At 39.1% G+C, this 26,041-nt stretch overlaps 2 protein-coding genes across 4 annotated transcripts; one reads left to right on the plus strand and one right to left on the minus strand.

The window, feature by feature from the left end:
* Nucleotides 1-3,621: 3,621 nt before the first annotated feature.
* Nucleotides 3,622-6,214, minus strand: LOC120774104 (60S ribosomal protein L17). The gene is made up of 3 exons (XM_040103460.1): nt 6,135-6,214; nt 5,814-5,907; nt 3,622-4,251 (listed from the first exon to the last, which is right to left on the minus strand). The coding sequence occupies exons 2-3, from the start codon at nt 5,892-5,894 to the stop codon at nt 3,772-3,774; spliced, it is 561 nt and encodes a 186-aa protein (XP_039959394.1). The 5' UTR covers nt 5,895-5,907; nt 6,135-6,214; the 3' UTR covers nt 3,622-3,771.
* A 414-nt stretch (nt 6,215-6,628) lies between these two features.
* On the plus strand, nt 6,629-25,617 carry LOC120774103 (homeobox protein 2). Of its 3 annotated transcripts, none has more exons than XM_040103457.1 (3): nt 6,629-7,193; nt 22,714-23,158; nt 23,538-25,617. In XM_040103457.1, the coding sequence occupies exons 2-3, from the start codon at nt 22,739-22,741 to the stop codon at nt 24,579-24,581; spliced, it is 1,464 nt and encodes a 487-aa protein (XP_039959391.1). In that variant the 5' UTR covers nt 6,629-7,193; nt 22,714-22,738; the 3' UTR covers nt 24,582-25,617. The 3 variants fall into 3 exon arrangements, with proteins under 3 accessions (XP_039959391.1, XP_039959392.1, XP_039959393.1); XM_040103458.1 differs by lacking the exon at nt 6,629-7,193 and adding an exon at nt 14,518-14,838; XM_040103459.1 differs by lacking the exon at nt 6,629-7,193 and adding an exon at nt 15,560-15,723.
* The last annotated feature ends 424 nt before the right edge of the window (nt 25,618-26,041 follow it).

Consider the following 26,041-nt stretch of genomic DNA (forward strand, 5'->3'; position numbering starts at 1 on the left):
CTTCAATGCGCTAAATCTGATTATAATGCGATCGTGTAAATTAAATCTGCTCATCAGGCATTGTCAGCGGGCTTGATCCGTTGATCTGTTGATGTCGTTATCGTTTGTGTCGGCGACTTCGTTGAGTGGCATACGAAAGACATGGACAATTGAAAGCGTGAGCGTAAGCGAACTCAGCCACAGTTGATGGTAAGTTTTCAGATTCGTGAAAAATAGTAAATTTCCATAGTGTAAAGTCTCATCTCTCTTATTGGCACATGCTATACCATATGCCACAGTTTAGCACAGTCGATGACAATTGATAATCACTTCCCCGACAATGTCGTTTCTACGAAAGTCGGTTTTAGGTAAGGAACAAAACCAAATTTTTATTGTCCAAGGACTATCAACTCGGCAGCATTCTACCAAATTAGTTCAGTGATACCTGCTGCCGTTATAACAATAACACAATCCATGATATACATATCTACAGAATTTGTTGAGAAATTGAGCATTTAGTTGCCAGATTTCAAAATATATAAGCGTAAGGCTGGATACAAGAGCGACTCAACAGAGAAATTATTTTCACTGTACATTGCTACCATATTTTTATCTTATTGATTAATCTATGTATCTTCTTTAGAGATATCGCCCTGTGGTCGTTTACCCAAATCCTCGGGTTGACCTTTTGATATGTAATCTACAAAACGATCTACCCGCGTAGATCTTCGATCTTCAATTAGGTCTGATCCAATAAGATCCTAAAAGTACCCTGTATATATATAAATACATACATACTATAAATCTCAACTGACTACGCCACAAACTGATTACCAGTAGCGAATTATAACATTTAGTACTCGACTTTTACTTCTTCATTATAGGGGTTCATTGTTTTATCTTTTTCTTTACATGAGGTTATCGAACTTCAAACTCAGTTTAATAAGTACAAGAAAGCATACATGCCACGATCGTCACCATAGGACGCCCACGCGTACGACGGTCGACACTGCCACACCGCAGAAACGTACATACAAACAAACATATTGTACAAACTAAGTGCATATACAGACATATTTGTTTTACATACACCAATCGCCACCTCCAGCACCACCCACCTGCATTACCGGCACCACCCACTGCCTCAGTCAAAAATTTATTTTACACATACACACATACATATGCCCAAGAGTTGAGCTAAGCAAATGATTGCTGGGTTAAAAATTGAATTAATTCAATGAATTTGCATTGTAAAGCGGGCATGTATGATAACGAAGCGCAAAACGAACGATGTATGTACATATGTATGCATATGTATGTATGTATTTATGAAGTATTACATGTGCAGAGTAAATATGATTGAAGGAAAAGTTGCTTATATATGTATGTATGTTAATATACACATGTACATCTTATAGATGGAATTTTAAAGAGCAAAGAATGCGCATACATACAAACAAGTATATATACAAACATAATTTAATATATTGTATATCCGTGAATTCTGAACATATGTTCATACATATCCCCGATTTTGAAGAATTGCATATTTTCGTTTTATAAATACAATGTTCCGAGCATATACATACTTACATACTACATACATATGTACCTCTGCTTATTAGTATTAACGTTATCATATACATACATACGTATGTAGGCATGTACAAATGTCCGATGTATACATCATATCATATAGGTAAGTCACAGTACAAATCTCCGAATTCGCGCACATTTTGCCGTACTTCAATTAATTAACAATAATATTAGAAAATTGTTTACTTGTGGTTTGTGTTGTTATTTTGAATCATTATGCGATTGATATGCTCTACCTATACATTGCACAGACGGCATATGCCACGAAATATATTTTACATTTTTTGGTACATACATATACATACATATACATATTTATACAAGTGTGTTTATATTGTGGTGATAGCTCACAAGTTCGTAAATTAAAGTGTAATTGAATTCAAGTTACCCAAATGAACTCAAGAGCACTTAACGCTACTATGAGTGCTCCTTCAAAATTTGTACATTAAATGCAAGAATTAATATACTAAAATTTAAATTGGATGTTAAGTTAAGTAAAAATTATAATAGTTCCGGCGCTCAAGTGATGAATTTAGTTATCTAAATAACATACCTTGCACAGCATCGCTTCACAATCCTTCCATGTACGGGCATGTGGGTGCCCAAGCGCTCGCCCATTGTATTTATCTTGCTCGTTACACTACCTGCTAGCACTAAGTTTGGACTCGCAGATAACAATATGTACACTCATATTTGAAATGCACATACGCATATTAACACTAAAATGTATGTGTATATTTATTAACTAATTAATTTAACTGGAGGGAGCATCACTATGGCACTAGCGCAAATTCGCGAAGGATATAAACACTTATTGCTTTGAAATTTTACTGCACTGCATACACACACATTTTATTTCCTACTTTCACTTCACATATTTGCATAATTTTCACTAATATCGTAAATATTGCCGAAATAAAACAAATTTAAATTTCACTTTAAGAAAAACTTGCATGACAAATTATTTTCAACTGTCAAAATAGTGGAGTTGTTTTCACAGGGTGATACTGATGCAGCTATTCAGTGGGTGATTCATGTATTGTTAAACAATTATTGAAGAAAGATTTGTTACGTATTATTTAACTTATGGTTATACAGTTGTGTCTACATAATTCATTGTTATTCTTTTTGTTTCATTTTTTCACACTAAGCCACTAATTATTTGGCGTTTGTAAATAATAATTTTATTTTTTGTGATTGTGGTTTTGTATTGGAGTTTTTGGTGACTAAGTCAGTCATGGCTACTTGTGTGTAATACCCTCGTCGGCACTATCGTACCTTACTAGTTCGTCGATGCTATCTATTAGCGCTGTGTAAATTGAAATTGCACAAAACAGTAAACAATTAAAAAACGTTACGCTTTAAAAAGAAGATATACAAACACTGCCATTGTAATTAGGTTTATACAACAGATTCTCATTGCGGGCTACAGTCCGCTTTTTTGAATATTCATATAAACGGAAGCGAGAAATTTGTCGTTAAATTCAATTATGAGCGCTGATTTCTAGCTAGCACCTAAAAGTATGCAACCTTTATAGAAAATATCAAACCTTCAAGTCCCGAATTTGGAACCTTTATGGACGACCGAACATTATTACGAAGTCGGAAACCGTTCCCACAACAGTCGCTCTATGCAGACAAAGAACTTAAAAGTATACTTTTAACTATATATATAGTATACTTTTAAGTTCTCTGGTCTATGTAACCGGAACGGGCTCGGTTTTTTATCCGATCAAGGACTGTCAACTCGGTAGAATTCTGCCACTACAACAGCAACTAAGTCGGGAATGTACCCTAATCCAGTCAACCGGTTCGAACAGAGTTAGGTCATCGAAATAACAGCCTTTACCCGGACAATATCCGATGACGTAGAACCGGTTGTTGTGGAAATTGACGTACTCACCGATTTGAACAAGATTAGCTAAGGACTCTGTCTACCAGCATTATTTCAAAATGATTTCTACGGCTACAACAATCGAACATTATTTCATTTTCTGTTTTATACACATGCCGAGTATCATTAGCCATTTTAAAACAAAACAAACATTTATTTTAAAAAACAGCGTTCAACCGATTTATTGAACAAATTTTTTCTACAGCACTTATCAAACTTTGTTGTCTGCTATTACCGCTTATATAAAATCAAATTAATTGCTGTCCTCTTCTTCCTCACTCCCTTATCGACTTAGATTACATCTATTCGGAACGCATCATCTTCTCCTTTTGTCGCTGTAACTTCTTTTTCGACAGCTTCTTCTTGGCAGGCTCGTTTTCAGAAGCCTTAGACACGACCGCTTCCTTTTCAGTGAGGATTACCTCAACGTGGCATGGCGATGACATGTAGGGATTGATACGACCATGAGCACGGTATGTGCGACGACGCAGACATTGCGCACGATTCACTTGAATATGGTCGATGACAAGACGGTCGACATCGAGACCTTTGCAGTCAGCGTTGGCTTCAGCGTTACGCAAAAGCTGCAAAAGGAATTCAGCTGATTTCTTTGGCCAGCGACCTTGGGTGGTCTTCCATTGCTTGGCTTGTGCGCAACGACCAACACCACCGTTGAAGCGACGGAAGGGAACGCACTCTTTCTGTTCGACGACGGATTTCAAAAAGCGTTGAGCACGACGCAAAGGCATGCGTTTGATAGCCTGGGCGGTTTCATGGGTGTTCTGAAAGAGGAGAGATATCAATTAGTATAAGACGAAATCCTATTTGTAGAATAAGTGCCATATTTATTTTATTAATGTACGATAGGTCAGGTAGTAGCTGCGGCGTTTGAACTAACCAGCGGCCACTGTTTTTCTGCTGCATACATTTCTTTTAGCATTTTAAGAAGAAATTACGTATTAATTTTTTTACTCAATTTTTAAAGGGAAAACGTTACATAATTTTCAAAAATTAGTTAATATTTGTACAATAGGACAGGTAGTGGTGAATCGCAGGTGAAGGCATATTGACCACTGTTTAGCGATTGAATTTACTTTAAGCACAAACATTTCAGCAACGCAAACAGATGCAATGGACTGCCTTACGCATATTATGCTAAAAAAATGTAACTCGCTGCCTAGTAAGGACGTGTGTCCGGTTATCGATGAGTGAATGAGATGGTTTTGTATTTGTGACACAAGTTCTAGATGGCAAATTGCAGGAGTTAGCAATTCGCCAGCTGATGCTTGGCCGCAGCTTAAAAAGTGCTGCTTATTTAATCTAGCATCTTTGCAAAAGTGTCACTAAAGTATATTTCTTTCACGCACTGATTTAACAGGCAATTTATTTGTTTTGACTTTTTATTTATTTGTTTAACAGGACAGGTAGTGATAAAACGTTTAGTCGTATTTACCACAATTTTCTGCTGATTTAATGTAAGCATAATTATTTTAGAAGAACACAGGAATATTTCATGCACTTCTTAACGCATATTATGCTAAAATATTTATTATTTGTTATAAGTTCAGGATTTATGCTCCGAATTTTAAAGATAACCGAACAAGTTGCAACTGTAGCACAAGTTCTAGATGGTTAATCGCAGTAAATGACGATTCCCCAGCTGATGCTTGGCCGCAGCTTATAAAGTGCTGCTTATTTACTCTAGCATCTTTGCAAAAGTGTCACTAAAGTATATTTCTTTCACGCACTGATTTAAGATGCAATTTAATTATTTAGACCTTTTATTTATTTGTTTAACAGGACAGGTAGTGATAAAACGTTTAATCGTATTTACCACAATTTTCTGCTGATTTGATGTAAGCATAATTATTTTAGAAGAACACAGGGATATTTCATGCACTTCTTAACGCATATTATGCTAAAATATTTATTATTTGTTATAAGTTCAGGATTTATGTTCCGAATTTTAAAGATAACCGAACAAGTTCATTTATATTGTAACTGTAGCACAAGTTCTAGATGGTTAATCGCAGTAAATAACGATTCCCCAGCTGATGCTTGGCCGCAGGCTTTTGGGCTCTGCTCATTTCGTTTAGCATCTTTGCAAAAGTATCAAGAAACTCATAATTTTTCAAGCTCCGATTTAAGATGCAACAGTATTTTATAGCTTCCAGTCAAAATTCGGCACATAAACAAAATCAATGTATTAAACCTCGTTTATATTATAGTAGTTCCATTTAAAATACAGCTCCATCACTCGACGATGAATATTCTCTACATCATGTTAATACACCAAAACAGCACTTATTTATACACAATAAATACTCCACTAAAAATCACTCACCTTGAAGTGTACACGTAGATTTGGTCCGCGCGCCTTGCACGATTTTGTGGCATTCTCTGGCTCCCGCGAGTACCGTCCCATTGTTGTTTAATTTCTGTAAGATTGCAGATATACATTTCGTAAGTATGTTTTATCGAGCTGTATAAACAGTATGTATATTAATAGCATTTATGTGGCTCTGTAGTGCAAAATTGGTCAAAATGTATATTAAATGAACAAAACCACACTTCGGCATTTGCATTTCTGCACATATTTTCGGGTTGTTATACATATTTTATTGGATGTTGAAGAATCTTATTTTCCACTTCGACAAAATCGTACCTTCTTCGTGATGAATTAAACCGGAAAAGAACATATTTGATAGCTGTCACTTGGTGGGTAAGGCAGTGCACATCAATGCAAACGTCAATCAAATTCAACATGGTGGTTAAATCACAGGGTTGCAACAAATTTCAATCAGAGGTGTTGATTACCACAGGTTATTATTTTTAGTTTTTAATTAAAAATTCAAATGTAAAGCAATAATTTGACATTAAAATGTAGTTAATTCGATCACCATGTGTAGTTATTCATTAAATTTCAATATGTATTCCCTAAATGTAATTATGTCAAGCATACATTGTTGGCGATACAACGGCGACATCTAGGTCTCATTGTGATATTTGAGGATGACATCTGTACGTTGACAAGCCAACTGGGGGTTGAAAAAATCAAAACCAAATAAAACGCATCTAACCGAACTTGACATATTACAAAACCAACAACAACTATTACAAAAACATTATTAAAGTAACTTAAAGGGTGGTGGGCTGGTTTTGAACATACGTGCAGTAAGCAAGCGTTCAACTGTCACCGATAAAACAAAACCGAGTTCGAGTTTATTCGTTTCAAGCGTGGCAGTGATTGGGGTTGAGAGTGGCTGTGACGGCGACGTGAAAAGCTAAGCCAAAAATAGAATAACTTGACGTGCAGACACAAACCAAAGCGTGAGCTAAACAATTGGAACAGAGGAGCAGTAACTTAGGATTCACAGCGGCCATAGCAGTTGTGTTGTTGTGCTCACAGTGTGCAGTTCAATAAGTATAATATAATATTAGCAATATTAGTGCCGGGCTGTTAAAGCAGCATTTTGAAAATAGCGAACGTGTTTGTAATTTTGTGTGCGCGTTAAGCTCCATACGCTGGTAAGGCGTTTGGATAAATATTTCATCATCAACGGGCCAAATAAACATAGCCACAATAACAAGCTGAAAAGTAAGACACCACAAGCATAGACCAACGCTTTTACAGGCATTTGATGTGACAAAATACTATAACGGTAGTGGTAAACTACTAAAGGAAGAGGAAATATTGTGCAGAACAATTAAACTGTTACAACTGGTGAGTGTTATTTGTTATTAAAAATTGGAAGAATTAAATGCATAATAAATAAATGTCCTTGTTTGCTTTGGCTTTTGATATGTGAACAACTTGATTTTGAAATCGTGCAGCTGAATATTTGCATATTCGGCTTAATAACCCGTTCCGAATTACATACATATGTGTCCGACTTACACCACCCAGAAATCTATGAGTTTGAGGCACATACACACCTACATATATTTATAATTAATTAAAAATTTATTTAATTTTTGACTCCTTCTCATTAATTTAGTTTTCTATTAACTTAATTAAGATTTGCTAACCTGACTTTAAACAGGATTTTACGCCATATTGTGCTGCTCAATCGATTTCCTGCAGAAACTCATTACTTTCATATGAAAGTTATTGTTGGCTTTCTTATTTGTTGCTAGCGCCTAAAGTTACACTTTTTCTATGACACGCACACACACAGTTGCACTTCAGGTAACAGCTTTGGTATACTGTTCGTAGGGGAGCGTCGCTCAGCGTTCAATGCGCCCTTTCTAAGTCTGCCTTCAGTTCATTTTTACGCTCTTACTCTCTTTGTCTCTCTTTTATCGTCAGCCACAGTAAACCGAACATTAAACTACGACGCCGTTAACAAGCCCAGCATCGTCACACTCATGCACAACTACTAACCCCCTGCTGTAGAGACACAGCTCGGCTTTGCATAAGACCCACCACCGCTACCAACGCCACCCCACAGAACTGCCCGTAAACCGTAATACACCGCATAGCGTGTGTGCGCTCCCCAACTAAGTTGGGTTCCATATTTTCACTGCACTCGGCGTCTAAAACGTGTCTTATGACGCGCCCAGCAAAGAAGGCTGCTTGCCTCCCAGCCGCGTAGGTTGGCTGTGTGGTTTGTTGGCAGGCTTGTGCCCGACTTCTGAAACCGAAATTCTGGTGCCGATTTCGTGCTCGTATTAGCGCTTCGGCCACTCCTCGTTTTCTGTTAGCGTGTTTTTTTTACGTGTTGGCGCTATATCGAAGTGGGCTACCAGCGCTCAATGTCCTGTCGTCATCCAAACTGTTTGTCTGTCTGTCTGTGCCTATGCCAAGCGCGCATTTTAATGGCACATTGTGTTTTATTTTCTCGATTATGACATCAACTTGTCTATTGTCACACACTGTATGCATGTATGTACATACATATGTATAAGTCGCCGCGACAAAAGCTGTCTCCATTGCCCCCTACCTTATGTTCCAGTTTTAGCTGGTATCAGCGCTGCGCCTCAAATGACGCTTTAGAGTCCTTTCGCGCGCCTTTGTGATTTGATGACTGCTTTGTACTCAATGCAACACATACACATATAAACATACATGTGGATTGTCACCACAAGCCGACTGTTGCTTTCGAAGTTCGCTTGCACATATTCGCGGTCGCTTCGATTTTGTATCTGCCTACTGTGTTCAGTTATCTGATTTTGCCTATTTCCACCGCTTTGCACCTTCCAATATGTCTCCTTCTTTTGGGCCAAGACATCATTTATGAAAATTCGCTTTGATTCGTAGCTTGGTTTGTCAGCCACAGCTTTGCTGTTACTCCATGGTTTCGTTGGCTTTTTACTTCGGCTTTGTCACCGTTTATCCTTGTGGTTGTTCTGTTTCGGCTTTTGTTTTTGCTTTATTTCGACTTCTAGCGGCATTGGCTGCTTGTACCTTGCACCGATTGGATTGTTATGAAACTGAGTTCTTTCCACGTCATGTCTCAGCACCACCCACACTCCAACCCTCACTTGGGCGCCTTTTATATTTTTTTTATGTCCTCGCACGGCATTAAATTGCTATCGATTAGTTTCAAAAGTATCAACTGACTGAGCGACTGCGGTCAAACCGAACACAAATATCTGGTGACTTACTGACGTTTAGTTGCGCATTGTCCGGTTCGTTTTAGAAGTAAGGACGGCGGAGAAATGTAAGAGACGATGTAATGTAATTAGCGGGCTCAGAGCCATGTGAATGGCATACTATGTAATTTTATCTTTGACAGGGTATATTAAATTTGCCAGGAAGTTTGTAACACACAAAAGGAAAGATGGGAACCAGCGATAGCGGACCAGTAAAAAACGGGTTATTGCCTGAGGCTTTAGTCAAAAGAAATTGTTCAGGTCGCATTACTATAGCATACAGAGTACAGAGTTTGTCCGGAATAGGATTGAGTCGATTAAAAACAATTCATTGAAGAAATCGTTACAATTCTTTAAAAACTTTCAAAATAGGCTCCTTCTGCGTCGATGCAGCGCTGTCAACGCGATTTCCAAGCATTGAATACGTCACGGAGAGGCGAGGACTGCTCCCCTCTGTCGTCTCAAAATGATTGCCTTTCATCGGTCTCAGGCAAGGAAACGAAAAAAAGTCCGGTGGCCACATCTGGGCTGTGGAGCGGTTGCGGAAGCGTTGGCGACCCCTTCCCGGCCCTCCAAAAAGGCCTGGTGCCACCGAAAGCCCACTTGATCATATCAAACGTCTCTTTCGTAGATTTACCGAGTTAGAATTTAATCGCCCTAACGAACGCTGCATTTTCGGCTTGCCCCGCTTACAGAAACACGTCACGCGAAAATTTTTGTCCCGACTCTCCAGGTTCTCGGAGACATGTGACCAACCGCTCGTTCGTTAGCTAGGAACCCCCTCTACCGAATCCAGCCGGATTCAGTCGCGGCGGAAGAAAATCAGTCCTATTACTTTCCGGACAAACCCTGTATGTACGAAAGTGAATATCAAAAATTTTGCGTAACCAAAACATATTTGTAAACTGTTTTTGGTTTCGAAAATACTATTTCAAAGCTAAAACGGCTAAGAACCGTTTTTTCAACGTTTGATTGGCAGCCATCTGTCATTTAAATCCCGTTTAAAAAAATGGTTCTAACCCGACATTGAGAAAACAGCTCTAAGGATGTCATATATTTTTAATTTCAAATCCGAAACCAAATCAAACCTGCTTATAATATATTGGGTAGTCGAAAAAGTCTTTTCGTATTTCTAATCAAACTTCACCTTTTTTTTATATTTATACGACTGCAACGACATCTATTGGCAAAATGCAAAAATACTTTTTCGACTACCCAATATATACCATATTTCCCCTTGTAGTCAATTTGCAGCATCGACATTTGCAGTGGCGAGAGCACTCTTCACTCACTAATATATTGCAATAATACTCAGCCTCGATCTCTGCCTTCAATTTGGCTAGTGGCACGAGCTGCCTCTGCGCCGGTGAGTATGGACGCCACTCTTGCTTTTATTGCCGAAAATCGGAGATTTCATATTATACCCATTGCAATTGTTGCTGCTCGGCTATTACAACTATTGCCGCTGCATTCGTATATTTGTATATTTTATGCGCGTTTTAAAAATAAACGCTCAGAGTTCGTATTCTTCAGGCGCTCAGCTCCAGAAATGCACTTGTGCGCGCTGTTTTACGAGCCGTTATGTGTCTGTGTGATGCTGCTTGTGTGTATGCCTTAGGATCGCAATGCTGATCGTGTCTTCAGTGGAACGATCAAGGTTTGGCTGTGTGTGAATTTCGTAAATATTTTATGCGCACATTTTGTATGTGTGTGTGTGTTCCTAGTCGAAAGTTCTCACTTACACAATATGTTGCTCGTGCTGATCACTGCTTCAACCTAGGGTATCAAAGACACGTAGTCGACTCTACGTGGCAGGCTAATTACACATACACACACTCAATGGGCTCTGTCTGCGTGCAATTAAATGTTTTACGCTTGAATATGGTAGAAGTGTGCTGTTGGTCGCGCTGCGCTTATTCCTTTTGCCCGACGCGTTGCTGGAGTGAAAACTCAGGGCTCTACCCCGTCGTCTTTGCGCCGCAGTGCGTTGGCTCGTCTCTGCGTCAAGTGCTGAGATGAGTTCAGATTTATTTATGGCTTCCTAGAGTCGTGTTTCGTGCACTTTACTTTCGTCGTTGTTTACAAGACTGCCGTAGTGTGGGCTTATGGTGGCAGTCAACAGTTTAGGCATATGTCTTCGGGAGGTAATTGAACTGATCTTAAAATAACATCTAGACAAAACGCAGTTCAATGCTACTTGGTGGCTAGAGGTGTTTCACAAAAAATGCTAAACATTTTGAAAAACTCGGCTCGCACGCCTCTCCCTGCTTGCTGACATTATCTGCTGCTGCTGGCGATTGCCGAATTTCTAATATCACTTGATGTAACACCTATGCAACGAAATGAATTTATGAACGCATGTTTTTCTTTAAGCAAGCATTTTCGTTTTTGTAAATATTTCAAAATCTCTTGCTATTTTTAGTCCGAGATTAGCAACCGTACACGCTCTTCGGCAATATTTTTTGCGCCTGTACTCTTCCGCTCTCTCGCGCTTGATGGCACATTGTTTTTGTTTTGGCATACGCTGTCTCGAAGTTAGGCATATACATACATACATATGTAGTAGAAGTCGCTGGTGAGTGGGTCAGCCCGACAGCCAGTCGATCGCTTGGACGCTGAGTCACATCGCTGTCCTAAGTAATGCTCGTATGTGGGGCCATTTGGTCTTGAAATGAAATGCTTTCGATATTTATTCTTCGCTTTTAATGACACACATTACAAAGGCGTTCACATACAAGTGAACATTTCCTATACCCAAATATTTGTAAATACATGCATATGTCTAAAGATCTGTACGTGCATATAAATAATATAAATTTTTCGAAATTCGTCTGTTTGTAACAAAATTACAATTTTTTTTTTGTTTGAAATCGATAAGAAGTCTGTACACAAATATAGGTAATATACTTAATGCACCTTGTACTCTTTTAGGGCGTTAAATGGGGTTCCTCGTGCAAAAAACGGCCCATTTTCAATAATATTTTTTTTTTAATGTAAAAAATTAAATACTTTATTCAACTTTTTATTTTACCAAAGATATGTACATATTTTACAAAGATTTTGAGGTATTTTTAAAGGAAAATATTGAAAACAAGGCCATTAAGATGCAAGTTCCGGCAGTTCCTCGGAAAAAGGTGCTTTCGAGTAGGCAGAACCTCTTACATGATCATCAAAAATAAAAAAGATAAAATACGCATTTTAATTAAAAGCTTGATTTTGCTTTTGGACGAAGGAAAAACAAAAAATCGAAAATGCTATTTTTGGCAGACTGTTCAAATATGAATCTTTCTCGAGGTTTTTTTTTAAATCATTGTAATGAACAAAGAAAAACTCCTTCGTTCAAGTCCTTATAAATTATAGCTCGAAGTAAAATTTCATTAATAACAGTCGCTCTAGTTCGCGACAAATCTTGAGAACCCGCTTTGAAAACACAGTTTCGAGAAAAACTTAAAAGTTTTAAGTGGTTATATAGCTGACCGCATGCGCACAACGTTTCAAGGCTGCATCACTAAAACTACAACATATTTTTGAACACGTGCAATCCATGTAACCTGTTAAGCGATCTATTTGCTTTTTGTCAACGATTAATGCCATTCTCTGGTCCTCACTACATTTGTCAATAATTACTGGCGTATTTGAGGATTATATTATCCACTTTAAATATAAAAATTTAATAAACTTTGGTCATTTTTGATTTATTTTGGAAAATTTTGGTTTCTCTTGATCGCATAGCCGATCTCCGGAGGAGTTCTCTGAAAAGAGGTTTAATTTTTTTGTTTAAAATTATCTTAAATATACTTTAAATTGTTTGCTGTAACTTAAAATATTCTTTTCGACCAAAAAATGGAATTAAGTCGCGAACGTTTTTACGCCATTCTTTTTTTACAACTTTTGATCATAAAGAGTTCAAAAATAAGTTTAATGAAATTATTGGTGATGAAGCTACATTAATGTCCAGTTATATGGTGAATTCAATCGAGGTTTTAGAACACTCCAAGACGAATTTCGGAAAGGTCGCCCAAAATCAGTTGTTGTTCCGAAAACTCTTGATGCTGTGCGTACACTGACATTGCAAGATCGTCTCATGTGACCTATCGTAATATTGTGACAACTATGGTAAACGCTCAAAAAAAGGCTCGTGTCGATTGGGCGAGAGAAATGCGGCGCTTCGAAACACGTCGTCACAGGTCATGAATCGTGGATTTACGCGTTTGAGCTTGAAAGAAAACAGCAGTCGACTGTATGGGTGTTTCAAAAGTTGTTCGCGCACTAAGCACATCCAAGCAAATGGCTGCTTGTTTTTTTGGAAAAACTGGGCACGCAGGCGTACCACTGGAACTACGCAGATCTATAAATTCAGAGTGGTTTACAACCCTTTGTTTGGCAGTTGTCTTTCAAGAAATGAGAGAAACCAACCGCCGAAGACGGATCACTTTTTACCACGACAATGCTAGCTCTCACACATCGACTGAAACAACTGCATTTTTGAGCACTCAAAACATCTATTTGATGAGCCATCATCTATATAGTCCTGACCCCATAAACTGTACTAATAAGCAACTAAGATGAGTCAATTAACGTACTCTTTGAATTCACATAGAACCAACTATAGTTATTTAAGTTTGATTATGTAACTGTGGTCTAGCAACAATTTTGCTTATTTAAGCAGACAAATTTAAGGACAATTTTAACACAATTGGCTCATAACTCAGGCAGTTGGAGCTTTCTAAGCTACGAAACTAATACACCAACGATCGCTAAGCCATGCCACGATCCTTTGGTTATCCCCGATGGATTAATTCGTTTTTGAACAATTAAGCGCTATATATCCTAGCATTTCTTAGTTGGCATTCGAGTCTCGCTTTTGCTATTTGAATCGGTGATACTAATTATTATTCGAATTCGTGTTTTACCGATATACGTGCGATCATTCTTCTTATGTACCCTTTATAAATAGAATTGTACGCTCTGGTTGCCTTATGTAGCTTCAACTGAGATACAGAAAAGTTTTTCAATCTAAAAATTCTACGCCATTTGTAAATAAGCATTGTTCCCAATCAAGCGCAGCCAATTTCCTACGCTCAGCGCCAATTTGAGTTCATCTTTCTATTTCAGTGTTCGCTCGTATCCCGACGCGTCGATTGCTTGTGCCTCGGCGCCGTGTTTTCACTTAGAATTCTAAATTTCAAAACTACAAAAACAAAGTAAATAATAAAAAAAACACCAATCAAAAGCACAAAGTAAACTAAGCAGTTCTTTTGGCTGACCTGAACACAGAGCAGTGCAGAGTAGCGCAACGAGCCGCCCTCGCCCGCTTTACCGCCAGTTGATGGTGCTCGCCCACATTAACGTAATTCAAATATTGTATTCCTTTGCCGCGATTTGTTGGTGAAACAAATTTTTTAATTAAAAATAGAATTCAAACATCGTCTTTGTACGAGCACAACTCTTGGCTAGTCTGTGTTCTGTCTTTGAACGCTGTGCACGCGTCTCTAGTTGTCGTAAACGGCGAGGTGGAAGTAGCGCAGAACGCAGCACAGCACGCCGAGGCAAGTCGAACCAGTGAAGTGCCACTGAATCCGCGCATTCGGAAAGAAGAAAGATACATACATGCATATAGATTTGAAGGAAGCCCAGTGAGTTCCGCTGATCAGGCTACCGAAAGTGATCAAAACGATTGAAGCGATCGATCGGCCGAGTATTTACAACTGACATTAGTTCAACGTGTTGTCACAGCAGCCATAGTATTGGTGTCATTCCGCCGTACCATAGAGGTAAGTGGCATAACAACGATCTCAAACAGGCAACCAAGTGATGACTTGCTGCCTTTTGGCGGATATGAAAATAAATAAAAGCTATACGTGACGCAATTTGACGCGTATGTGTGCGCACATACACAGCCACAAATGAACGCGCGCGTTGCATTCTTACGCGGCATTTGGCATAACAACGACTTTCTGCGGACTTTTCCATTTTCCCCATTCGCCTTGTGGCCTGCTTATACGAAGACGTAATAATGCACAGCTTTTGGCCAACTCGGCCTACCCACACACACACACACACACTCAACAAACGGCGCGCACACGAGCTAAACGAAATCCCTCTCGCAGACATTATACGCCTGCTCGCTTGCAAGAGTATGCGCTCGCTCTCGCTGCTCTTTAAAGCGAACGTGCCTTCGTGCCCGCTTTCGCTTGAACTTCTTGGCCGCCACATCTTGGCGTGAATTCATTTCGATTTAATTTTAGTCCAAGGTTTAAAGCGTTAGTGGCTTCTGTGTCGCATCGCTCGTTTGTGCGTTTGTTTGTTTGTGTGTACGTTCGGTTCAGTTGGTAGGTTGGCTGGTTGCTTGTTTGTTTGACCGATCAGCTGCCTTGCTTCGTTCACTTGTTCACCATCGCGTGCGCACTCGCACGCATACACTCACGCGACCGCTCGTTAGATCGTCGCTGTGCGCTGATCGTTTGTTTAATTTGGCTTATTGGTTGCGTATACGCGTGTTGATCAACAAAAGGGAGCCACAAATTCAATACGAAAATACGGTTTTGTTATTGGCGGTTGGCTGTGCAGTGCCATTACAAGTTGGGGGAGTGGTTAGAAGTAAATGTTTGGACGCTTTGTAGTATAGTACAGTTCAAAGCTCTACCTTGCAATTTCAGGTATGTTCAATTTTGGGTGAATTTTTGGCAAGCGGCGTTTAACATTTAAGGCTGTGTACTTTCTTTAATAATTCTCCACTACTTTCTTTAAAGAAATTTCGCTGCAAGACTCTGCTCTTAAGTGTGTCGTGTTTCAACGCTGCGCGACAAATTCTAATGTTGATCGTCTTACTATAAATAACCAGCGCTGGCTGTTTTTTGATGCTGCCACCTTTGCTGCTTAAGTGCTGATCTTGATTTAAGGGGAGCCTGCTTTAGAGGCTTCAAAAAATCATTTCTTTTGAGGATATTTTGGGAGGGAAAGAAATAATTTATTAAAGGGAAATTTCTTTCATTTGAGTTGTTTTGCATACATTTTCTGTTTTTTTTTATTTCTGTTAAAAGTTGTGTGATGGGAGCTTATATATAATATATTAAATGATTTCCAATTGTACATAGTCTGTATGTATGTAGGTATGTACATATATCGGCCATTGAAGCTTCACTCATTCAAGAAGCATTTTTGAAGCTTCAAATTATTACTTTTTTTGTGAAAATAAATTAAAGGGAAATTGATAAACCCTACCCACATCGCTGTTTTTAATACTATTTAGCTCAACAAAATAATTTGTTTTTTTATTTTTTTCACATTGGAAATATAAACAAATATATAGTAAAACAAAAAAATATTTAGCTAAACAAATTTTATATAAATTTCATTTAATATTGAGTATTTTTGGTATAAAATTAAGCAGTCTTTCTTTTCAAATTTGTGGAGAACGATTGGTTTATTTTTAAATCTCCACTGCCTGCTTGCCACTAAGCGCTCTTCGTCTTACCGTGTAGCCGCTCAGATCGCGTTGATCGATATTTCAAAGCATACACACATGTTTACATACAAACATATTAACTGAAAAAGAAATTCGAGCTCTTCCATCCTTTTTGCTCACTTTGGCTTTTCTTGTTTATGATTTTGGCTTGGCCAAAAATAAATTTCTCATTTTCCCGTCGCCATCTACTACATACACACTATTTATGTATGTATGTACATACATATGTATATATGTACATTGAGGCGTATTAATGTAGCTTTATGAAGCGCTTTTCTTAGTATATTTATTCGGAAAAAATGTTATAGCTGCATCCATGTGTATGTATGAGTGTGTTGGCTGAGCTGATTTCTTGGTACTAAGAGTATTGGAATCGCTCGTGTTTCCGCTTGGAAAATTATTTTGAGTCAGCAAAGCATTTTATATAAACACTGTAAATACAATTAAATTAGATATATGTATATGTATATGCATTTATATACTCATATAGGATTATATTATATTCATTCGTATAGAAATGTGCATTTGTATTGATTTACGTACATGCTATTTGTATTAAGTAATCACTGAAAGGTTATTTCATTGCCTTTCGGAAAGATCAGCGTAATGAGCTCAGTTCCTTTGTCGGAACTAACTGATCGCTCAAGCTACTGCCCTTGTATGAAAAACTTGTTTATTTGACGAGATATCTTCACCAAATTTGGCACGGAATATTTCCCAAGGCAATGCTATAATCTCCGAGTAAATATTTTATATCGGACCACTATATCATATAGCCGCCATAGAAACTGACCGATCAAAATCACGTTCTTGTATGAAAAACTTTTTTATTTGACAAGATATCTTAAAGAAATTTGACGTGACAATGCTACAAACTTCGAACATATTGTTCGGATCGGATCCCTATTGCATAATCCATGTCACATCAATCGAGCCTAAAGCTATTCGTGGTATTTCCGGCAGCCAGATTTCCAATAAAAAAAATTAAAAATTGGTAAATAAGATATCGTTCCCACTTCGATAGATTAAAATCGTTTTATATAATGAAGCAATACATTTTTGTGCTCTTTCTACTTTTGGCTTTATGTCACAATCAGCTTTAAAGGGCGATACTCATGGTAAACTTCGACGGCGACGCTTTAACCGCTATCTGCAGACATGCCAAGGCAAAAATCCGTATATGCACATAAGTATTTGTATATAATATCATACATGTATGTATGTATTTATGTACATGTACATATATACCGTATGTAGATGGAGAAATAGCGCAGAACAGAGGCTTGAGTGCTTTGGCTGCGGCTCAATGCTTGCGCCACAGCGAGAGTGTACGCAGCAACAGAGTGTTGTTGGCGCTGTGCGCGGGGAAATCAGAACTGTTATCAGGCTCTTATCAGCAGATTCACCTGTGTGTGCATGACTTTACAGGTAATACACACCTTGCATATGACTGCAAATAGCTGTACTTGCGTGTGTGGTGTGTGTGTGTGTGTGATAGTTCCTTTGGCTGTGTTGGTGCAATTGTGGCTCATCGTCAAAGCCATGCGTTTGAACTCGTATCGTTTCGAAACACAACACATGCTCACATACGCCACTTAACTGTTATAATTCATATTTACCGAACACTTAGCCAAGGATTGGGCATGTGTGTGTGTGCGTGTGTATTTGTTCATTAGAAAAGAAAAGCTTATAAAATAACACAAAACAAGTCCTCAAAACAAGATAAAGAACTTATTTGTTTGCATTATTTTTGTAATTGTCGAGTCAGTGCTTTGCTTATTGTTGTTCTTGCATTGCACTATCTTGATACCTAATTTATTAAATGTTTACTGAAACCGAAAGAAGTTGTAATGTGGTGAAATAGGCGCTCAGAAGCGTTCTTTTTAGGGATAGAAAATCGGTCGAATCGAAAACGCTTAAGGGGTTTAGGTTATACCCACTTGCAAATCTCAGAAATTGCATTTTTTGTTTTTTTTTAATAAATAAATCAATAAATGAAATACGATTTTTTAAAATTTAATGTGCTTCAATAAACGGTGATTAATTTTGAAAAGTTCCCGTGATCCTGTAACAGATCTCCAGGATGAGCTTCAAAGAAGGCTGTCTGGTGGTGAGGAAGATTTTAAATATTTTCTGAAAACCAATTACCCAAAAAAAGTATTATTACAATAGATTATTAGCAGCCCTGCCAGCGCGATTTCCAAGCATTGAAGGCGTCACGGAAGGCATTCACCGGATTAACCTTGAGAGCCGAGGTGCATGCTGCTTGGATCACCTCTGTCGTCTCAAAATGCTTGCTTTTCATCGGCCTTTTCAGGCAAGGAAACAAAGAAAAGTCCGGTGGGCCACATCTGGGCTGTAGAGTGGCTGCGGAAGCGTTGGGATGGCGGCCTTGGTTGGGTAGCTATTCACAAGAGAGGCGGTGTGAGGCGGGGCGTTATCGTGATTCAACTTCCAACCGGCTGCGATGTCTTGTCCGACCCGATTGACCCATTGTTTGATATTTTGATAAATCTGGGCAATTAAACGAATACTTAGTCGAGTTCAAAACTTTGCGCACAGGTCTCCCAGCACGGTCTTCATCAGCGACTTCTTCCCGGCCCTCCAAAAAGGCCCGGTGCTTCTTGCTAAAGCATCTGGGTAAGCTTGCTTGATCATATCAAACCCTGTATGTACATTCGAAATAAGCAAAAACAAAAAATCGATCATCGATCGATATAACTCCTCAACTCTCATTATTACGAACTTAAATTCTGCGTAGATGTCTTATTTGTTCACTAGATAATTTAAGGCCAATCAAGTTAAAAGACATTCCTTTATCTTTACGACTCACCTTTCATATTGTAAACGCGCTGTTTGAGCCACTTTTGCGACCTAACCTATACACTGTGTTTCTATTGGTGATCGTGGGTTTAAAGTTCTGTCGCTTCAAATTAACCTGATAAGGAAAAAACCTTTCTTATACTCGTTCGACGATAGATCGCCGATAGATCTGTGATGAGATAAGCCTTGAAACACTGAAAGCTTGTTTTATCTGTGGTCGTCGACGCTCGTACGGAAGTGGTTAAGGACCTATATCATCAAATGTGAGGTTATGGCACAACACAGCCAAAAGCAATTATATTTCTTGCCGAATATTGTTCAACTACTGCTCACCGAAAGCTCTACAGTCGTGATCTGCTTTCTTATGACGTAAAAGTAGTTGTCTTTCTCTATAAATCCCCACTTACTCATGGCACTACCACACAGCGTACATATGTATACCGTTAAGTATCACTTCACCTGCTCGGTACACTTGATGAAACTAATGCGTACATATATTTGGACTATACATACATACAGGTACCTAGGCATGTTTGAGTGTGCACCTCAATGCCACATCATTTACTTTTAGAACCGACTATCGGGCTTATCAGTGTGCGCTTCAATCTTATCTTAAACTTTGACGACGTGGACTGAGTGTTTGTTTGCCGCCACTCCACTGCTACGCTTCTGCAGGCAGACAAATAAAGCGATACTTAGGTGCACAAATACTTGTAATTATGAAAGCGAGTGTTTATGTGTGCCATAATAAATATAAAATTCACTTTGCAGCTCTGACTCAGCTGGCTTCAGCTTGCGCGCTATCAGTTGATATAGCCTAATTTAATAGATTTTTCCGCGACGGCGACGGCGACAACAACAGGTATGTTTGTCTTCTCACACTTGCCACTCCGTAATGTCAGCCACCCTCGGCAGGCAGGTTGTATGGAGTAGGGCTCAAGCACGTATGGCGCTCGTGTAGTTCGGACTTCCTGCACGGACTGCACTGTCTGCTAGCCTGCCGCGTGGTCTGTCTACTATTTGTTGACCTATTTAAGCCCCCCATTCCAGTGTTGCAATCTTAAACACACAGTCGGTGCGCATTGTTTACACACAGACACACACACAGCCCGACAATAAATTCTACTATTTGCTTTATTGTCATGTCTCAAACTGGACTTGAAGCGCTGCTTACATTGAAATGCTCGCTATATTTTATTATTATATGTAATTATATGTATGTATGTGTACATATACATATATGATACTCATACTCGCTCAAGTCTAGGTGCATGCTAATAAATGCTTTGTTTCACATGTGGCATTAAGCTCGCCATTGTCAGCTTTGCTTAGACAAAAGTTCGGTTTGTAATGGTTTAACAGCTCCCCGCACACCTACGTCGCGTCCAGCAATAATCAATTGCGTAGTTTTTGGCACACTGTTAATTTTTCCAGCGATTCGCTAATGATTAATATGGTTTAACTTGAATTCTGCTCGAAGGCATAAACATTAAAGCTGCTCTATATATAGTATCTGTGTGTACCTGTATGTGTGTAAGTGTATGCCTAAGTAGATTTACAATTTGGTGATTAGATATTCGACGAATTGCAAATATGTATGCACGAGTGTCTTTATCAGGTGCCTTTTCCACCGCACGATTGTTCGCTTGTGCCAGGATGGGGTTAAGTGCTCGTCCACACACACAGGCGTGCATTCAAATTATTCGTATTCCTATTAAACCGTATATGCCAATAGAGACAGGTATTTATATGATATGAAAGGCTTTCTTTATGTCCAAACTTAGCTTTGAGCAATTAGAAGCAGTTAATATTGGGTAGTCGAAAAAGTTTTTTCGTATTTCTAATCAAACTTCAACTTATATTTTTTTGTTATATTTCTACTAATAAATAAAGAAAAAATATGTAGCATTTTGGTCGCCCACTATATACGACTACAACGGTTCTACGATCTATTGACAAAATACGAAAAGACTTTTTCGACTAGCCAATATTAAAAACAAACCCGTAAACTAAACTCCTCAGTTTCAGTTTTATTTGAAATTGATAACGTTAACTTCGGCTGCACCGAAACTATAATACCCTTTACAGGTATTTTTCTTATATCATAAAAGGGTATGAAAATAATTTTCTTGATTTTGATCGCTCAGTTTGTATGGCGGCTGTATGCTATAGTTGCTAAATTTGAACAATCCGTTCAATTGAAATTGAAGCGTTGCCTTGGACAATAATCTTTACCGAATTTCGTGAGGTTATGTTGTCAATTAAACAAGCATTCCATATTAGGTCTTGATTGCTTCGCTCTTCTGATACTTTATAAGGTCTCCAACATTTCTTTCTGGGTTTATAATATTTACCCTGATAAGCGTACAAAAATGTGCGTATACATTTTTTTTAACAGCTTTTATCGTCTATACTGCCATGAGCTTTTATAGCAGCTTTCATAAGACAAATTTTTAAGGTCGCCTTGACGGGTCTTCTGACGTTTTGCATTTTATTAAGTTAATTAACCGTGATTGTTTTCGGATTGCTTATCGAGCTTTAAATGAAAACCGTATTGGAGCCGGGTTAAAAAAACTCCTTGAACATGCTACCTAATTTTACAGTCATTACGTTAAACTCCTGACGGACTACCTATAAAGGTTCTGCAATACAAGTAAACAAACGTGTACAGTCAGCCCTGAGATAGCGTAATGTATTTTGGAGATATGGCGCTGCGCCATAGACCAGAGACTAAGCTTCAGCTCGCCCGATACCGTGTGAGCTTATCATTAAACGAAAATCGTTATCATTGTCGCGTCAGACGATATCTTACCGTTAACAAAACGTATTCTCTACTTTTGTGTATGTGTGAGTGTGACTATGCTAGCCGACGTTGCGTTCGTTGAGCTCGAAACAATTTCCTAGCCGTGTGGCCGCTTGGTTTGCCTGTTGGTTTGGGGCTGATTGAGTAGCTGAGTGCGCGCGCTGCGCCCTGCTTTGGCTGAGTTTTGTCAAATGCTTATTAATTAATAATAACAAAAAGGCGAAAAAGCGCTCAAGAACGCAACGACAGCTAATGCGAACGCACGCACTCATACAGCGACGACTTTGGTATGTGTGTGTTTTCACGGTTTTTATCGTCAGGCGGCTATCAGTCAGCCACTCGCGCTCTGGGCCGAGTCTAACCAACCAGTCCGTTTTACTTTGCTCACAGCTCAACACACGCAGTGCGCTGTGCGGTTCGTGCCGACGTAGGGCAGACCGCTTCTATCAGTTATTTAATTAAACTTAAGCTTCGTGCAATATTCCTACAAATCTTATTGTGTACACATTTCCTTGTTGTATCGTTTCATATATATACACGATTGCTGTGCGGCAGCTTCAAAACGTCTCACAAAAAGCGCATGAAGATGGAGAAGACTCCCCGCTACACGCAACGGGAGCGCAACATGGTGCTGGGCTTCGCCGCTCAATACAAGGATGTCATCGAGAATAAGCGCACCGACGCCGAGTCGAATCGGAAGAAGGACGAAGTGTGGCGCCAAATAGCAAAGGAGTTCAATGCGCGCGTCTATCATCAGCGCTCCTCCAAGCAATTACGTCAGCTCTATAAAAACATGAAATTGCTGCTGAAGAAGGATCTCTGTGGCGAAGGCAAAGGCAATCGCACATTCATGGATCTGCTGAATACGCTATCACAACAGGAGTCCGTCGCACAATACATATCCGAACAGATGTCGCCGAACGGCGGCAGCGGCATAGGGAATGGCGGCTACGGCAGTAATCGACAGCACAAATACGACGATGACTACGATGACTCAAAGGTGAGTTGAAAAAGATAGCATACCTATTGGATGCTCGTATGCCCAATTGTGACGCAGGGGTAGTAATCACAAATCGAGGTGAGGTGCGCAATTGTTGTTGCCGGAGCGGTTAGTAGGCGCTGTTTGTTGGGGTGGGCTTTGGGGTGTGATTGATAACAAGTGTGGTTTACGCGCAGTACAGATTAGAATCGGCAACTGGGCACGAGCGATAAAATGATGAGCGGCAGAAGGAGAATGTCGCCGCAATTTTCATACAAAAATAAAAATTATATTTAGGCACGTAATTAATTCGTTTTCTCGGTTTCTGTTTTCACTACAAATTTCGTACTGATTTTATTTACTCTCTTCTAATCTGCTTCTCTTCTATGATTTGCATTAGAATCCGTTCCCACAACTAGCCTCGCTCGGCTACGATGGCATGGACCCCGATGTAATTGTCATTAAATCGGAGGACATCAGCGATAATGATCAATCACAGGCGCCTGAGGATATGGACGATGACGATGGTGACTGTCTGAGTTCCAAAGATATACCCGAGGTTTGTTTAGAGGAAGAAGATGATGAGATCTTCGCTACTGATTTGCGTCATTCTACGCCTGTACAATCGGCGCATGCGTCACAACGCGCCTCCTTCAACTCAAATGGACCGCATCAGCAGCAAAATTCCTCACAACAACCTGAAGTGACAATACAAAATGTTGGCGGCATACGCGTCGGCAGCATTGGCAGTTTGGCGAATCTCAAGGCTCTGCAGAATGGCGGCAGTAATTCTGCGCTGAATATACCAAACAGCAGTAATAACGGTAATAACAACAGCGGAAATGGTCATGGCGCACATAACGGTGATCGCCATGCACCCAGCACGCGCCACCAGGTGAGCCCCGAGCAGCAAGCAGCACAGCAGTTGTTACTCAACGGCCTTGGCTTGAGTGCGGTGCATCCGGCAGAGCCGCCATTACCGCAACTGCAACGCGCCACGCACGCCGCTAATAGCAATAGCAACAACAATCTTATCAATAGTACAAATCAGCTGTTAATGAGCTTGAACGCGAACGCTGGCTTCGCCGGCCTCCAGAAGAGCAGCCACGGCCACGGCCACGGTCACAATCATCACCATCACAATGGGCATGGTCATGGCGGCAACGGTGGTGGCGGCTTGCACAATCACAGCAACAGCAGCAGTGGTAGCAGCAGCGGCATCGGTGGCACACACAACGCAAACAATCGCAACAATGACTACCTCATGTCGCTGGCGATAAAGGAGCGCGAAAGGAAGATTGACCTGTTGAATGCGCAGATAGATTATTGGAAGACGTTAACGAAGAAGTTGGACTCAAACGCTGCGCATAATCCGACGCCGGCCTGCATGTGCCACTTTCCCGGCAAAGTGAATGGTCTGCAAACGCCGACAAGTAGCAGCTAGTCCGACACGGACTTGGAGGAGGAAGGGGAAGAAGAGCAAGCGGACGGTGTGTGCGGTATGATTGAAAATGATGCGGCCGCTTTGGTGCTTGGCGCGCAAGCATTGCGGAGAGACGACATTGTGCCTGACAAAGTTGCTGGTGGTGGTGCGCAAGAATGCCGCGCTGCTGGCAACGCAGAGCTGGAGGAGTGTACTGCTGGCAACTCGGTGGCGTCTTCGGCAAGTGGTGCGACATTGAGCGAGGCTTTCAAATTGGCAGCGGAGAACTTCGAAATTCTCGAGTTGGACGCCTATGCTGAGGAGATGGAGTTCGACGAGAGCGATGTAGCGTGTTTGCTAGTGAAAATGTATAAATAGATGTATGCGCACAACCGTTATTTTTTTCGTTTAATAATAAGCAAATAGATTTGTAAGTTTTACCAGTCAAATTTGTTGTGTTCCACATATTTTATGTTACGCGTTTATTCTCTTAATATTTTTAAGTATTTGTTTAGTTTTGTTTTTGTTATGCAGTATTTTTCTTTAGTTCGTAGCGTATGTACTTATTAAATAGTTTATTCTAAATATTCTTTTGCACTTTTTAAATGGTACTGAAATTAGCAAATGTACAAATATGGTTCCTAATCTAGTCCTCATGTCATACAAAAAATTGGAAAACAATAACGGCGTAACCAAATAATAATCTTCTGAAGTTGCCATTTTCATATACCAAATGAAAACTTATTTATTAAATATTTTTTTAATAATTAAATGAAATATATAATAAACTATTTTGTATTCATATTGGAGTAATTAGTATAAGTGAATGTTGTGTTTAAAAGCGAATCAGAAATTTCGGTATTGAAAGTCTGTAAACCAGCCTTATACATATTATACAAGTATGTATCAATTGAATGTAAAAAAATAAAATAAAATTTTCGCATATGTGCCCCTAAATGTTTGAACATACTTAATCTTATAGATACATAATTATATAATAGTAAAATGTGTACTTCATATAATAAATGTATGCAAATTTTAAATGTACCGAAGAGCTTTCGAGCAAAATTTCTTTTTTTAATAGCAAATAAATTTCTTAAATAACTGTATACAAAAATTATAGTTGAATGTTAATTAACTAATTGAAATCTTCAAATTGGACAACACTATTATTTTTTTGTAAAATATGCGTTCAGAGACTTTTTGAATATTCCGAAGCATTTTTTGTTGCAAAAAATGTAAATGGATTTATAAAAATATTGTATATAGATACTTTTGTCATATATGATGGAGAATGTGAATAAAGTTTACTAAAAAAAACAAAGATGCTCATATTTTGAACATCTGCATCAATATTACAATTATCAATGAAACAATTTTTGAAGACATTTTACTTTTTTTAAATGACGAAACCAATTAATTTTGCATTGTTTATTGATAAAAATACATATTTAATTATATTAACCATTTTTAGTGATGTC

The sequence above is a fragment of the Bactrocera tryoni genome, chromosome 4, assembly GCF_016617805.1.
Source record: "Bactrocera tryoni isolate S06 chromosome 4, CSIRO_BtryS06_freeze2, whole genome shotgun sequence".
Taxonomy (NCBI): Eukaryota; Metazoa; Arthropoda; class Insecta; order Diptera; family Tephritidae; genus Bactrocera; species Bactrocera tryoni.

What these genes read in the sequence shown, in the direction of transcription:
- LOC120774104 (XM_040103460.1), bottom strand. Translation starts at nt 5,894, where the DNA reads ATGGGACGGTACTCGCGGGAGCCAGAGAATGCCACAAAATCGTGCAAG. An exon ending in ATCTACGTGTACACTTCAAG is followed by an intron (nt 4,252 to 5,813) that starts GTGAGTGATTTT and finishes CTCCTCTTTCAG; the next exon opens with AACACCCATGAAACCGCCCA.
- LOC120774103 (XM_040103457.1), top strand. Translation starts at nt 22,739, where the DNA reads ATGAAGATGGAGAAGACTCCCCGCTACACGCAACGGGAGCGCAACATG. An exon ending in ATGACTACGATGACTCAAAG is followed by an intron (nt 23,159 to 23,537) that starts GTGAGTTGAAAA and finishes GATTTGCATTAG; the next exon opens with AATCCGTTCCCACAACTAGC.